At 39.4% G+C, this 16,337-nt stretch overlaps 1 protein-coding gene across 13 annotated transcripts in view; it reads right to left on the reverse strand.

The window, feature by feature from the left end:
* The window catches only part of LOC129761766 (syntaxin-binding protein 5), a 722,498-nt gene that overhangs the window by 545,755 nt on the left and 160,406 nt on the right, over positions 1-16,337 (reverse strand). For all 13 annotated transcript variants that reach the window (XM_055759517.1, XM_055759518.1, XM_055759514.1 and 10 more), the window contains 2 exons: positions 11,347-11,444; positions 11,051-11,239 (listed from right to left, as the gene is read on the reverse strand). In XM_055759517.1, coding sequence (XP_055615492.1) covers positions 11,051-11,239; positions 11,347-11,444 — 287 coding nt within the window. The remainder of the gene's footprint in view (positions 1-11,050; positions 11,240-11,346; positions 11,445-16,337) is intronic.

Genomic DNA, 16,337 nt, shown 5'->3' on the forward strand with positions numbered 1-16,337 from the left:
AATGTGGTGTAATTTTTCAGTTGCGTCGTCTAGGATTTTTTCGATTGCTACAAGGCAATCTTCTGTACCTTTTCCCGCACGGAAGGCGAATTGTCTGGGATCAATCAGCTTATTTGACTCTAGAAAAGTCGTTAAGCGTCGATTGACCATTTTTTCCAAGACTTTCCCAACACAACTTAGGAGAGTGATGGGGCGGAAATTGTCAAGAAGATGGTTGTTCATGTCTGGTTTCGGGATACAGATCATTAAACCCTCTTTCCAGCAACTGGGGAGGGTTCCACTGTCCCAGACTTTGTTGAGGAGCTTCAGAAGTGCTTTTTTCCCGAGATGGGGTAGATTCTTAAGCATAGGGTAGCTAATGTCATCAGGTCCTGTGGATCCTTGTTTGACTTTGTTCAGTACCCAATCGAGCTCTTTGAGGGAGAGGTTTTTGTTGAAGTCAAATTCCACATCGGTATGAAAATCGATGGGAATTCTTTCGCATTCCGTTTTGTGGGTTAGAAAGGTTTGGTCGTAGTTTTGATTGGAGGAGGCGGAAGCAAAGAAATCTCCAAACGCCTCGGCGATGATTTTCCGGTCATTGGTGTATTGACCGTTAATTAGAAGATTATATTCTTTGCTTCTTTTCTTTCCATGAAGCCTGCCAATCTTACTCCATAAATCCTTTGTTGACGCGTTGGGATTAATTTCGCTGACGAATTTAACCCAACTGTTGTGCTTGGCTGTGTTGATAGCAGTCTTAGCTTCTTTGCGAGCCCTTTGGAACTCTGCAAGCAGAGTGGGTCTCAGTGGGCTGTCCGGATGGGCCTTTCTTAATTTGCGTAGGGCCTTACGTCGACCTTTGATCGCTGCCTTCAGCTCAGGCGACCACCATGGGACACATTTCCTGCCAGGGATGCCACTGGTTCTGGGGATGTGCACCATTGCAACTTCTAGGACAACTTTGGAGAATTCCTTGGCTGTCCAATCTCTTTTAGCGGAGAGGCGGTTTTCAATGTCAAACTGATAGCCAGCCCAGTCAGCGTATTCAAATTTCCATCTTGGCCTTGTTGAAAACTCTGGAGAAGTTTGGCCGAAGGAAGTGAAGATTGGAAAATGATCGCTTCCGCAAGTATCATCGTGGATGTTCCAAGAAAGTTTTGAAGATAGTTTGTCTGATACTATAGTGAGATCGATGGCTGAAGTAGTACCAGAATAATGGATTCTGGTGTGTTGGCCGTTGTTAAGAAGGAGAAGAGAATGGTCGGATATGAAATCCTCAATGATGGATCCTTTTCGATCGAGGTATGCACCTCCCCAGGCGTATGAGTGGGCGTTGAAATCACCCATAAGCATGATTGGGGCGGGAAGTTGGGCGAACAGATGGTCCAGTTGTCCGCGTAGAGTGTTCGGATCGGAATCATTAGTGATGTAGATGCTAACGACGGTGATTGGAAAGGGGTGTTTAATGCGCACTACCACTGCCTGAAGATCAGTGGTAATGGGAAGAAGATCATGTGGAGTGCCATCTTTGATTGCGATTGCAACTCCGTTTTTTGAGGGGTTGGGACCCTCTTTGAAATATGTGATATATTTTGAGATGAAGTGTTTATCGAAGTTGTTTGGAGTCATAGTTTCTTGAAGGGCTATGACTGTGGGATTAGAGTTTGAAATAAGCATTTTCAGTTCTAGAATATTTCGTCGGATACTTCTGATGTTCCATTGTATCCCGAATTTCTGTGTTGGAGTGAATGTGTTGGTGTTTTTAACTCTAATTCCTAAGTCTTAATTGTGTGTATGTTTGAACTATTCAAAGAGAATTAGTTCGATGGTCCTTTACCCTTGGAAAGAGAAGCTTTCTTTGAGGTATTGGTGTTGTTTTTGTTTGGTGTAGAAGTCTTTGGAGTGTTTGTTGTGTTTGTGTTGTTTTTTGTTGAATGTGCGTTGCTGTTGTTGTTATTGTTGTTTTTTGTTTGATGTGTGTTGTTGTTGTTGTTTTTTGTTGGTGTTGTGTTGTTATTTGTTGGTGGTGTAGTTCTTTGTTCATTCTTAGTTCTTTTCTTGTCCTTGTTTGTTTGGATTTCATCTTCGGATTTTTGATCTGAATCTGAAGATGATCCTTTCGCCATTTTTCTTTTATTTTTATTTTTGTTTGGAACATCAGAAGTGTCCATTGAAATGACTGATTCGGATTCGGATTCCGTTGTTGAGCTGTCGGTTGTCGACTCTGTCATAGAAGTATCGATTGTAGTGTCAATTGGGGGAGTGCTTTCGCGGCTAGAAGAGGCCGAAGCGGCCGAGGCGCAGTTGCATTTGCAGTTGCAGCTGAGTGTTGGTTTTTGCAAGTTGGAGAGTCTGTCTTGCAGAACACTTGCAAAAGTTGGTCCATTATTTTGACCGTTGTATTTTTCTTTCGCCTCTTTGTAGGAGATACCATAGTCGATTCTTAATTTTGTGATGTTGTTCTCAGTTTGCCATACGGGGCATTTCCTATTCGAAGAGGAATGGTCCCCTTGGCAATTCAAGCAAAATGCTGAAGCATTGCAGGTTTTAATTCCATCCTTTTGTTCTGGATGTTCCTGTCCACAATTTCGGCAAAGCGGGTTCTCGCGTTTGCATCGCTTGCTCGTATGTCCAAATTTATAGCATTTGAAACATTGCATTGGGTTGGGATAGAAATTTCTAGTCCCAGCCCGAATAAATCCGAAGTTAATAAAATCGGGAACAACAGTTCCACGAATTGTCAAAATGAGAGTAGCGGTTGGAATAACAATGTTATTCTCCTTCCTGGTGATTCGCTTGACATCGATCACACCTTGATCGGAAAGCTCTGTCACCAGTTCGGATTCTTTGATGTCAATTACATCACGGCAAGTAACAACGCATTTACGTTGATTTAGAGTAGGGTGGTAAATTACTTCGATAGGGGTTTCATCGATCAATTTGTTGATTAAAAGGAGCTTACCAATTATATCCTCGTCCTTGGCCGTAAGGATATACTGCGTCCTCTTTTTGTCGTCCCGTTGTGGTCGCGCTGTGTAGTATTTCTTCCCTACAGCGTTGGCGATCGTCTTACTCACGACGAACGGGTTAGTCGGGATCGCGTTCTCTCCTGTGGCACGAAGTAACAGGATCTGAAGGTTGCCGTTCAGTGGGTCGGCCCACCTTGGAGCAGTACGTTGGGTAGGTTTACCCTCGTACAAATTTGTAGCCCGGCCTCCCGGAGGCCCGGAGCTACTTGAAGCCATGCTTCTGCTTGACTATACCTAGGTTATAGTCAGCAGGTACGGATATAAAACCACTAAAATTCCTTATGGGGGATATTCACTAAGGGGTATTTTCCCAGAAAATCACACTTTGTTCCGATAAAGCACTTTGAAAAGCCACCAACAGGTGCAGAAAATTTCAAATTACACTTAATCTAATAATTGCTTCAGTCACTTCACTGTTTGTATGCGTGTTTTTTTTTCTTTTTAGATTTTATTTAATAATTAAGATTCACTATTAGCACTACAGAAAAAAACTGGCAACACTGCCCGAAAGAAAAAACGGGGCGTGGCGTCAGTGACGCCGAAAAAGCGCGCGCTTTTTCCGGCGAACCGGTGAGCACCGCCACCGCAGTGAACGTTTGTTGATATCCTCTTCTGCTATCCACGGGTTGCGATGCTGAAAATCAATTTGTATTTAGGACTAATCAAGCCTTCAGAAAGGCTGCTCTAAGCATTTGATTAGTTGTGCGAGAAAACTCCTATTTTTCCGTACTCTTTTACAAGGGCGCTAAAAACACGACCGAATCGGTTGAATGTCAGTAGCACCTTGATGTATTTTTTTGCCATCGCTGCCTTTAAACGCTCATTCGTTCGTCTAGTTGGACTCGCCCCTTTGGCTGAGTCTGCCGATTTGTCTCTATCCTGTGAGTGTGTACCGCTAGAGTACAAAAGGCGCGGATCCGCTGAAAAATATATCATTCTCTTTCAAACCGTAAATCAGTGTGGTTGTATGGCATCGTTTCACATCACATCGCATCAACGGATTGGTGCCGGAGCACCAGTATACCTAATAGCGGTTATAGAATTTCGGCCGCCGGAGTGCTCGAGTTGGCTTGCAAAGCTGCTCACGACAATAAGAAAACCCGCCTACAGAACAGAGCACATTCGGTTCGGAGGCAACAACTAGTTTCAGCGAGTGGCAAACGCAATCGCAAAACGGCAGCAGGTAGATGAAGGAAAAAATTTGTTTATACAGACTGCTTTGGTGGCAAAACCAGCCACCGTAAAACACCGCGCTTTTCAGGGCCATTAAACCATTCAAAGAAGAGTTATTAAAAGTTATTCACAATACCAATGCATTCTAAAGTGACATAATATGACATATAATATAAACTGATTTATTTTGTTTATGCTTGTTCTTGAACTTATTGATGGTTGGGGTCTTTTAAATTGATCATTCAGTTTTCACAAACCCATGCTTGGTTTCCGAATTAAAAGTGGCTTCAAATTACAACACATTGTATGCAGGATGGCATTAACGAATTTTCTCGGTAGCAAGAACTGCTTTCTTTGGTTGATAACTGATGTTGAAAATTGACTGACGTTACATCTGCATTGTATAGAAAATTAACTAAGGATCAACATGATGAGCTATGTTTTTCCTGCTGCTCTGTTCTTATTTTAAAGGACTTTAATCCGAAGGTCATCCGTCCCTGTATTTACTGTTGGTTTTTCAGAACGCTTCTAGCTCGTTTATTTCTCGACAGATCGTAGAGTTCGTTTCCAAAACCTCAGTTCTTCTTCATTTTTATTTACACTGTTTGCGGAGACTACAAATCTTACAATTCATTCGTCTCCGAAACCACAGTTTAAGGTACGATAATATGCTCAATAGTGAAATATATGATAGTGAATGAGCAGATAACCACCGATGCATTTCCTATCACAGCCATCATTTTGATTGTACGATATGTGCATACGCCGAAAGATGTCCGGCGTTGAACATTTAATAAGTACAAAGCCTTCAGAAAAAAACAAGAATCAAGTTTGTAAAAAAAACGCAAAAACACAACACCAAAGGTTCTTTTCTGAACCCCCAACATGTTCATAAAGAGTAAACAGTAAACTAATCCATTTTTCAGGTAGATAAGTAGGTATTCACGTAGGAGAAGAAAATATAACAATATATTTAAAATATATATTTAGCAAAAGCTGTCCCCTTTGTATGGTCCTACGTCACTCCGGTTATGTCCCCGACATTACCCACCCGTCTTTTTCTTTTTCCTTTCCAATCGTGCTTCATTGTATTTTGCTGCTGCTCTGGTTGCCTGTTTTGGACGGTACGATTTGAGGAGCACGAAATGGACCAATCAAAAATGGGCACATAGTGCATTTGGACAATGCTTGATATTTCACAATTATTTAATTATTTATCTCAAGAAAAATGAAATGTTATTCGTTATGATAGATGCGTAGATATATTTCCTATCAATTGATGCAAAAACCTTTGCGATCTATTGAGAAATGCTCGAGTTATAAGCGTTCCAAATCTTGCATTTTTTCCTACTTGTTCAGTGCCTAGATTTTCATTTCACTCCCTATATCTTCCGCTTAGACGTAGTCCTACGTCAAAATTTGAAGCTATTGAAACAAGTTCACGGGTCAATAGTCAACAATCATATAATTCTTGGACATTCTGTCTTTCGAATTCGAATGAAGTGATTATCATACCACTCCGTTCAGCCGGTAAAGAGGCATTAACGCTCAGAACTTTGCACTCACGCTCACGTCTTCGAAATATTGAGCTTACACCCCGGTAACGGCCAACAAGCCAGCGACGATTGATGAACCTCGTACGAATATCGAACGTGGAATTGCAGCAGTATCGGCCGATGTATGCTTGAAAACCGTTGAAAATTGGACTTCTGCAAGCGTGTCCGTGGTGGCCATGCAAAAAAAATAGAGTTACATACATAATGGCATCAAATGTACTTTCACATGAATAAAGAATTTTATTGATATCCAAAACCGATTTTGTTTTATTTAGAAAAGGCGCTTTTTAGCGCTCTTATTGAAAACCCCGATACAGGATTCGAATATACAGGGTGACGCATAAGTCATGCAACACTCTCTGAAGGCGAAAAAAAACGATCGCGCTGCAACTATCGAGCGTGTTGGTTCCTAAGCTGTTCAGATGTCGACGTTTTTTATTCGAGAATAAAGATTTTGTATCGTGAGATATTTTTATACGATTTTTTGACGTAGGACTACGTCTAAACGGAAGATATCGGGGGTGAAATGGAAATCTAGGCACTGAACAAGTAGGAAAAAATGCAAGATTTGGAACGCTTATAACTCGAGCATTTCTCAATAGATCGCAAAGGTTTTTGCATCAATTGATAGGAAATATATCTACGCATCTATCATAACGAATAACATTTCATTTTTCTTGAGATAAATAATTGAATAATTGTGAAATATCAAGCATTGTCCAAATGCACTATGTGCCCATTTTTGATTGGTCCATTTTGTGCTCCTCAAATCGTACCGAATAAAACGGGCAACCAGAGCAGCAGCGAAATAGAATGAAGCACGATTGGAAAGGAAAAAGAAAAAAAATGAACGAAACATTGGTCGCAGTCTCACACATGCGTAATTCTCGAGCCAGCCAGTCTGCTTAAAAATCCCCGCTCCGCTGCCGTAACGATCATTCTCATTCAAACCATACACCACATCGGTTCGCATCACAACACATCAACAAACCAACCCAAGCAGCCATGTCTGGACATGGCAAAGGAGGAAAAGTGAAGGAAAAGGCAAAATCCCGCTCGAACCGTGTTTAGTTTCGGCCGCCGAAGTGATCGAGTTAGTTGACAAAGCTGCTCGCGACGATAAGAAAAACTGCATTCGGATCAGAACACATTCGGCGGACATCAAGACAACAACAGGCAGTTGCAGCGAGTGGCGAGTGGCAAACGCAATCGCAAAAAGGCAGTTGGCAGCAGAAGAAAAAAGTTTGTTCTTTTTACAATCTGCTTTGGTGGCAAATCCAGAACAAGGCGGCATCGAGGGCGTTCGAAATGGTTTTTTTCAAAACCACGAGTACTAAGTTTTCTAAATTGGAACCATTCCATAAAACAAGGCGCTTATCAGGGCCATTAAACCTTTCAAAAAAGTGTTTACGAAATACAGTTCAATGCTTTCTAAAATAATATCCAAAATAATAATAAAACACAAATTTATTTTTTTCATAATTTGTTTGCCAGGATCTGATGCGTATGTGAATTTGGCAGTTGTTCTGAGCTTATTGATACTTGGGGACTTTCCTGATTATTCAATTTTCACCAATTCTTAAATTGTTTCCAGATTGAAAGTACAGCGATTTACAATTAGTTCGACATTTAGCTAATTGGACGGACATGTAATGCGACATATTTAGTTGAACATTTTTGTAAACATAGAGTTCGGGGTCCAAATTATGACCCCACATTGAAAGTCGACACTGTATCACTGTCATCGCAAATGTTCAATTACAGGTTAAAATCGCCTCCAATGCGACACTGAGTGGTGCTTCGGAACGTCGCATTGAATGTAATTTACTGTAAAACAAGTCACAAAGCTGGATGGGAAGAAATTTTCCAACTGTGAAAGCTGTGGCGAGTGGCAACAAATCGCTAAACAGGAAGGTTTAGCCGAACAAGATGGGGATATCGAGTGATAACAAAACAATAAACTCTTTAGATAATTTTGTGATCCTGAAAAGGAACCTTTTTAGCCTGTATGTGAATCCAACGAGCGAACAAATCGTAATGAATGTATTTTTTTGCCATCGCTGCCTTTAAACGCTCATTCGTTCGTCTGGTTGGACTCGCCCCTTTGGCTGAGTCTGCCGATTTGTCTCTATCCTGTGAGTGTGTACCGCTAGAGTACAAAAGGCGCGGATCCGCTGAAAAATATATCATTCTCTTTCAAACCGTAAATCAGTGTGGTTGTATGGCATCGCTTCACATCACATCGCATCAACGGATTGGTGCCGGAGCACCAGTATACCTAATAGCGGTTATAGAATTTCGGCCGCCGGAGTGCTCGAGTTGGCTTGCAAAGCTGCTCACGACAATAAGAAAACCCGCCTACAGAACAGAGCACATTCGGTTCGGAGGCAACAACTAGTTTCAGCGAGTGGCAAACGCAATCGCAAAACGGCAGCAGGTAGATGAAGGAAAAAGTTTGTTTATACAGACTGCTTTGGTGGCAAAACCAGCCACCGTAAAACACCGCGCTTTTCAGGGCCATTAAACCATTCAAAGAAGAGTTATTAAAAGTTATTCACAATACCAATGCATTCTAAAGTGACATAATATGACATATAATATAAACTGATTTATTTTGTTTATGCTTGTTCTTGAACTTATTGATGGTTGGGGTCTTTTAAATTGATCATTCAGTTTTCACAAACCCATGCTTGGTTTCCGAATTAAAAGTGGCTTCAAATTACAACACATTGTATGCAGGATGGCATTAACGAATTTTCTCGGTAGCAAGAACTGCTTTCTTTGGTTGATAACTGATGTTGAAAATTGACTGACGTTACATCTGCATTGTATAGAAAATTAACTAAGGATCAACATGATGAGCTATGTTATTCCTGCTGCTCTGTTCTTATTTTAAAGGACTTTAATCCGAAGGTCATCCGTCCCTGTATTTACTGTTGGTTTTTCAGAACGCTTCTAGCTCGTTTATTTCTCGACATGGTGGTATGGTATGGTGGAAATTACTCAAACTGTGCAGCACAGCAGAATAAACACGCTCTGTGAATGTATATCTAGATTAGATACCAGCGGAAGGAAGTAAGTTGGCCTAGCCTAAGACGTCCGCAAATAACTTGTGGAAAAATTATTAAACGAAGGATGCACATTGTTTGTAGATAAATTTTACACGAGCTATGACTTAGCAATATTTGATTTTTCAATTCAAGATGCACTTTGTTAGAACTACACATACATACAGAGCATGGCACACATCGCTTGTATACATTCGTAGTTTCTGTGTAGCAGAAGCGGATTCCTTATCAATCGGCGTTCTTGTAGATTATTTAAATATAGTTGCGGTCTTTCTATTATCGCGAAATATTTCATAGAACTCTCATGAACTTTGTGAAACAGTTGGACAAGCTATTTCACGAATAAAAGTTTTTGTGAGACGCATATCACTTAATTTGCTAGCACCTATTCCGAGATTTTCATTGATCGACTTTCCCACTAAATTTTGAATTAAAAAATTGGCAGAAAAGGATTATCAACATGTTCGTACATAGATTTAAGTCACAAAGGCTTGAGCTTACGTTCGAATGCTTTCTTGTATTTTCCATGAATTAGCTAATTGATTAATCACCTCGTAAAAAACCGCGTAGAATACCCCCATTAATACGAAAATCCGCGTAAGGAAACGCGTTCGTTTTCCAATGCGTTCATTGGAAAACCAAACGCGTTCATTGGATAACCCGTGTAAAAAAAACCAGGCCACCTGAAATCTACGTAAGCACCGTGATAGAGTGCTGCGCTGATTTCCGTCACAAGCGCTAAGTTCCGTCGCAAGCACTGATTACAGTCATATGCTCTAAGGTAGCATGAAGAGGAAATGTGAGCAGAGAGAGAGAGATGTGCTCATATTGCTCAAACCGCGTTAATTTGAAAATCCGCGTAAAAAATGCGTTAATTGGAAAATCCGCGTAAAAAAATATCGTAAAAATCTGGGTGTATCTGCACACGAGTGTTCATTATAGTCTACTTCTTCACGAGACCTATATTCCGGGGCAAAAAGCACAAAGCCTACATGGGAACATATTCATCTAATGCGCAGTTTGAACATTGCGATTGTATAGCCGGATTAGGAAAAGTATGTTCTCATGTAGGCTTCGTGATTTTGCTCTGGAATGCTGGTCTCGTGAAGAAGTAGATCATAATGAACATTCGTGTGGTTAATCTGTGATTAGTTCCGCCAAAGAGCGGTTGATTACACCCATACCTTACTATACGGCCGCTCTTAATACGGCATTTCGTTGAACAAGCTTGGAACCGATCCGATAGAGTTTGTATGAATTTGTATTGGAATAATTGATTCGTTATACGGCTTTTTTCTTGGCGGCCCAGGAACGTATCTAGGCCGTAAACCGAGGTATGGATGTATGTTAAAATTAAGGACATATTTAGCCAGAACGATCATCCAACCCGAGTACCTGAATGCTCTGAGGAAAAATAAAATATGTTTCTAAGCAAAATTGAACAGAAACGGAGAAAATCCATCAGTTGGCCATCGGGGAATATGTGCTCGTAAATTAACTGATATCTTCTTCTTCTTCTTATATGGCCCTAACGTTCCTAGAGGAACTACGCCGTCTCAACGTAGTATTACTTGCGTCATTTTCATTGGTACTTACTTAGTTGAGATTTCTATGCCAACTAACACGCCTTGAATGCATTCTGAGTGGCGAGCTCTAGAATACGCGTGACCACAGTGCAAGTCAGAGGAAATTTCTTTGAAGAAAAATTTCCCCGACCAGAACGGGAATCGAACCCGAACCCCCGGCATGTTAGGTTTGACGCTAACCACTCGGCCACGGGAGCACACAAATTAACTGATATGCGTCACACAGAAACTCTTGTTTAGGCTTGTTTAGCCTGCCTAACTGGTATACAAAGTCCATGTTAATGCTGTTAACAATTTCACTCCAGTAGAAATATTGCATCCATGTTAAAATCAAAGACACCGCTGCTGCTGCAAAAAAAATGGTGAACAAGCGTTGTAAACAAGCGAATGTAAAGAAGCGAATGTAAAGAAGCGTTGTGTGGCCAACAGATGCTCTGCATGTATGTGGAGCAAGAGCCCTCTGAAATTCTATTTATGTTTACACATGCATACATGATACAGAGAGAGAAACGAATTCAGTTCAGTGCTCGCACACATCAATCGCATAAAAAAAGAATTCAGTGTATACTTTTTGATATGTTCGAATTGCACGAAAAACATCATCAGGTGAACATCTAATGGATCACATGCAGAATATAATAATGGGTGTTACCTACCGTTCTCGTTGAAATTTTAGGCTTTGTACTACTTTCGGTATCTTTGTATGAAAATCCCATAAATGTAAAGTATCATCGGCAGTTGCTGTTACTATACCACCTTCATTAACCAAAAATTCAATAAGGTTCACAGCGCATCTTGATTCTCCTTCGTGTGTAACATGAGCGTCTACACCAAATTTTCCTAATCTTCACGTTCAGTTTAAGGAAAACTTTGAATTATGGAAACATTCATTTTTAACATCTAACCTACAACAATCATTTCAAATCATAAATAGCAATGTTAAAAAGGATACATTCTCATTGAGCCGGATTTGTCGCCTATCGCTAGCACCTTCTGCACCGTATCGTACGCCAAAGCCGTAGGAGAATATGGAAATCCATGACGAAATGTCTGTAAATAAAAGTTGAGTTTTTGTTAGAAGAGTGTTTGTCACCGACATTTACAAAGAAAATCCATGACGAAATGTTTGTAAATAAAAGTTGAGTTTTTGTTAGAAGAGTGTTTGTCACCGACATTTACAAAGAAAATAAAAAAATATGTTTTTTTTATTTCTTAACACTTTGGCGTCCGGCGACACCACAGTGGTTACGTACGAAAACTAGCGGCTGACTGCTGGCGACACCACAGTGGTTACGTGCGCATATTATCTTAATCGCCGGCGACAGCACTTTAGTATCGTTTGCATTCTGTAGGGTTTTCGATTAGGTAGCAATAACTTACATACACTATCACGTTTTATGTTTTTATTAGTAGGGAAGGTGGGAAAAAACGGACATATTAAGAAGAACTTTAATTATATCTTTCGAAACTCATGTTTTTCCTAACTTAAATGCCGTTTCTTGCATTTCAATATACTGTTTTTCGAATTAATCGGCCGAATATATTTCAATGTTTTTACTAAAATTAAAACAGACCGAAAAGTAGAACATTTTTTCGATGATTCCCCGCATGCACATATAGTGGAGGGAATATGAACAGGTTTGTAATATTTACGTATGTATATCTTCGCAAATTCATGAAAGTAGAGGAACAGGGTTGAGAACTTATGAAAACTAACGAAATTCAAACTTAAAATTTATAATTTCCCGATAATGTCAAGAACGGGCGGCGACAAGCCAAGTAATCGGAGTTATCGCTGCCGGCGCCAAGCGCATATATTTTCACGAACCGTGCGGACGCCAAAGTGTTAAAAATGTGACAATGATTGATACAATAATGTTATACAATAACTAAGTATCTTTAAGAGTTGGAACCGACACTGATATTGTGCAAGCGCGGCGAATCCTTAGATTATTGAAACAATCAACTTTTGGACAATTATAAATACTTATTTTAGTGTACATGCAAATCTGTTTTTGTGTGGGGGATAGGGACCGCACAAAAAATCGTACTAAACTTTACCAGTAGCTTTGAAAAATAGTGTTCGCTACACAATTTAAAAAAAAAACGTTTTCATGCGGTGGATAGGGACTGGAAAGTAATTTGTCTCAAAACCGGGATGACACGAGTAGATGTGGATATTGTACATTCGTACCAATGACTTTCGCTTTTACGAATTCGGTAGTGCCTGGCGGCTACAGTGAACCTAGTCAAAACAAAACACGTGCAATATAACCGTGATTTATGAATTTGTTGACCTATAACCCCTATTCTTAAATCATGGTCCGGTAAAATTCGTGCCGATTCTAAGGAAGAAATAAAAAGCATAATTTTTATAGAAATACATTTATTCGATTATAGATGCACCGTTTTGTTCCACAACTTGAGAATTCCATCCTCTCAGAACTTCTTTGTTCTCTCGTCAAAAAACTGGGCAAGGTGCTTTTTATGCTTATAGAGAGAATTGAAGTTTTTAAGGAATCTTAACAGTTGATAATGCAATACCTCGTGAGTACGGCAGATAGAGTCTTAGAAGCGCCCTAAAAGCGTTCTAGATATTTGATTTTAATACGTTCAGCTGCGACCAGTACTTGATAAAATTCATCGAGACTAGTTGTATACAGATTTTTCTACGGTTCCACCAGGCCCAGACCATGTCTTCATGCGGAAACCTGCTTTTGACGTAGGACTACGTCTGTCATTTCTATACCGGGGTGTAAAATCAAAGTTTCGAAAACGAAAGCGTTACGCCGGAGACCGAGATTTTGAGCGTTAATAGCTCCTAAACAACTGAACGAAATGGTATGATAAACACTTCATTCGAACGATAAAATGTCTACGCGTTCTATACTTGTTACTTTTTGATCCAAAAACTTGTTTCAATAGTCTTAAAATTGCTTTCAAAACAGGCTATTGAAATCACCAATCGGTATATAAGCGAGCGCCACTCGGAAATCCACTCAGTTCTAATTGAACAGCGATTGGAGCATGTTGTTACTGTTGTGGTGAAGCTCTTCGTTTATCATGAAAGCGCGGATGAACGGTGTCACCAAGAGCCTGTTTGTGCGCCCTAGGCCAGAAGGTAATCCACCAGGAGGAGAGTGATGCCACAAACGGTTCCCCGGGAAGACATCGCTACACACACATACACGCGCGGAATTCTTTCCGTTTGGATGCCATTCAGCATCGAGAAAGTTCCGGAAAGATCTAATCATTTCTGGAAAATAATCTGCCAGTTCCCCTGGGAATTTAAAAATACATTCATGTGAAAGAGTTTATTTGAATGTTTTCTATCCATGTAACACTGTGACCAAATATGTTTCAATCAAGTGCTATTAACAGATGGTTATCGAGTTAGCATTAACCACTGGTGGGCTTCCAGTATCGAGGAAAATGTGGAAATATCTAATCGTTACTGAAAATAATCTGCCAGTTCCTCTGGGAATTTAAAAATACATTCATGTGAAAGAGTTTATTTGAATTTTTTCTATCCATGTAACACTGTGACCAAATATGTTTCAATCAAGTGCTATTAACAGGTGGTTATCGAATTAGTATTAAGCACACTGGTGGGCTTCCAGTATCGAGAAAATGTGGAAATATCTAATCGTTACTGAAAATAATCTGCCAGTTCCTCTGGGAATTTAAAAATACATTCATGTGAAAGAGTTTATTTGAATTTTTTCTATCCATGTAACACTGTGACCAAATATGTTTCAATCAAGTGTTATTAACAGGTGGTTATCGAATTAGTATTAACCACTGGTGGGCTTCCATTATCGAGGAAAATGTGGAAATATCTAATCGTTACTGAAAATAATCTGCCAGTTCCTCTGGGAATTTAAAAATACATTCATGTGAAAGAGTTTATTTGAATGTTTTCTATCCATGTAACACTGTGACCAAATATGTTTCAATCAAGTGCTATTAACAGATGGTTATCGAGTTAGCATTAACCACTGGTGGGCTTCCAGTATCGAGGAAAATGTGGAAATATCTAATCGTTACTGAAAATAATCTGCCAGTTCCTCTGGGAATTTAAAAATACATTCATGTGAAAGAGTTTATTTGAATGTTTTCTATCCATGTAACACTGTGACCAAATATGTTTCAATCAAGTGCTATTAACAGATGGTTATTGAATTAGCATTAACCACTGGTGGGCTTCCAGTATCGAGGAAAATGTGGAAATATCTAATCGTTACTGAAAATAATCTGCCAGTTCCTCTGGGAATTTAAAAATACATTCATGTGAAAGAGTTTATTTGAATTTTTTCTATCCATGTAACACTGTGACCAAATATGTTTCAATCAAGTGTTATTAACAGGTGGTTATCGAATTAGTATTAACCACTGGTGGGCTTCCATTATCGAGGAAAATGTGGAAATATCTAATCGTTACTGAAAATAATCTGCCAGTTCCTCTGGGAATTTAAAAATACATTCATGTGAAAGAGTTTATTTGAATGTTTTCTATCCATGTAACACTGTGACCAAATATGTTTCAATCAAGTGCTATTAACAGATGGTTATCGAGTTAGCATTAACCACTGGTGGGCTTCCAGTATCGAGGAAAATGTGGAAATATCTAATCGTTACTGAAAATAATCTGCCAGTTCCTCTGGGAATTTAAAAATACATTCATGTGAAAGAGTTTATTTGAATGTTTTCTATCCATGTAACACTGTGACCAAATATGTTTCAATCAAGTGCTATTAACAGATGGTTATCGAGTTAGCATTAACCACTGGTGGGCTTCCAGTATCGAGGAAAATGTGGAAGTATCTAATCGTTACTGAAAATAATCTGCCAATTCATCTGGGAATTTAAAAATACATTCATGTTTATTTTAATGTTTTCTAACCATGTAACACAGCGATCAAATACATTTGATTTTGTAATTTTTCAACCAAGTGTAATTAGCAGGAAAGCTTCTGAAGATTATCCTTCCCCATCAGTAGGATATTTCCGTATCCAATATTGTATGCGTAGGCAATCGATTATTGCTCAGTCGCCGAAAGTTTAGAGCTCAGAGAGTTCATTCCCCTCTAGTTTGCCTTCCAAATTGCCATCGTAAACCACACCTTCTCTCGATTCAATCACACACAAAAAGCATACTTAAGCGATATTCTGGTGGTGAGACACATTCATTTTTCGTGAGGACATCGACAAGACAACATCGTTGCCTAACGTGCTGGAGGAGATGGACGGCGAAGGATCGACACATACACGCGCAGAATTCTTGCTGTTTGGATGCCATTCAGCATCGAGAAAGTTCCGGAAAGATCTAATCATTGCTGAAAAATAATCTGCCAGTTCCTCTGGGAATTTCAAAATACATTCACGTGAAAGAGTTTATTTGAATGTTTTCTATCAATGTAACACTGTGACCAAATATGTTTCAATCATGTGCTATTAACAGATGGTTATCGAGTTAGCATTAATCACTGGTGGGCTTCCAGTATCGAGGAAAATGTGGAAATATCTAATCTTTACTGAAAATAATCTGCCAGTTCCTCTGGGAATTTAAAAATACATTCATGTGAAAGAGTTTATTTGAATTTTTTCTATCCATGTAACACTGTGACCAAATATGTTTCAATCAAGTGCTATTAACAGGTGGTTATCGAATTAGTATTAACCACTGGTGGGCTTCCAGTATCGAGAAAATGTGGAAATATCTAATCGTTACTGAAAATAATCTGCCAATTCATCTGGGAATTTAAAAATACATTCATGTGAAAGAGTTTATTTTAATGTTTTCTAACCATATAACACAGCGATCAAATACATTTGATTTTGTAATTTTTCAACCAAGTGTAATTAGCAGGAAAGCTTCTGAAGATTATCCTTCCCCATCAGTAGGAATTTCCGTATCCAATATTGTATGCGTACGCAATCGAT

The sequence above is a fragment of the Toxorhynchites rutilus genome, chromosome 1, assembly GCF_029784135.1.
Source record: "Toxorhynchites rutilus septentrionalis strain SRP chromosome 1, ASM2978413v1, whole genome shotgun sequence".
NCBI classification, from domain to species: domain Eukaryota; kingdom Metazoa; phylum Arthropoda; class Insecta; order Diptera; family Culicidae; genus Toxorhynchites; species Toxorhynchites rutilus.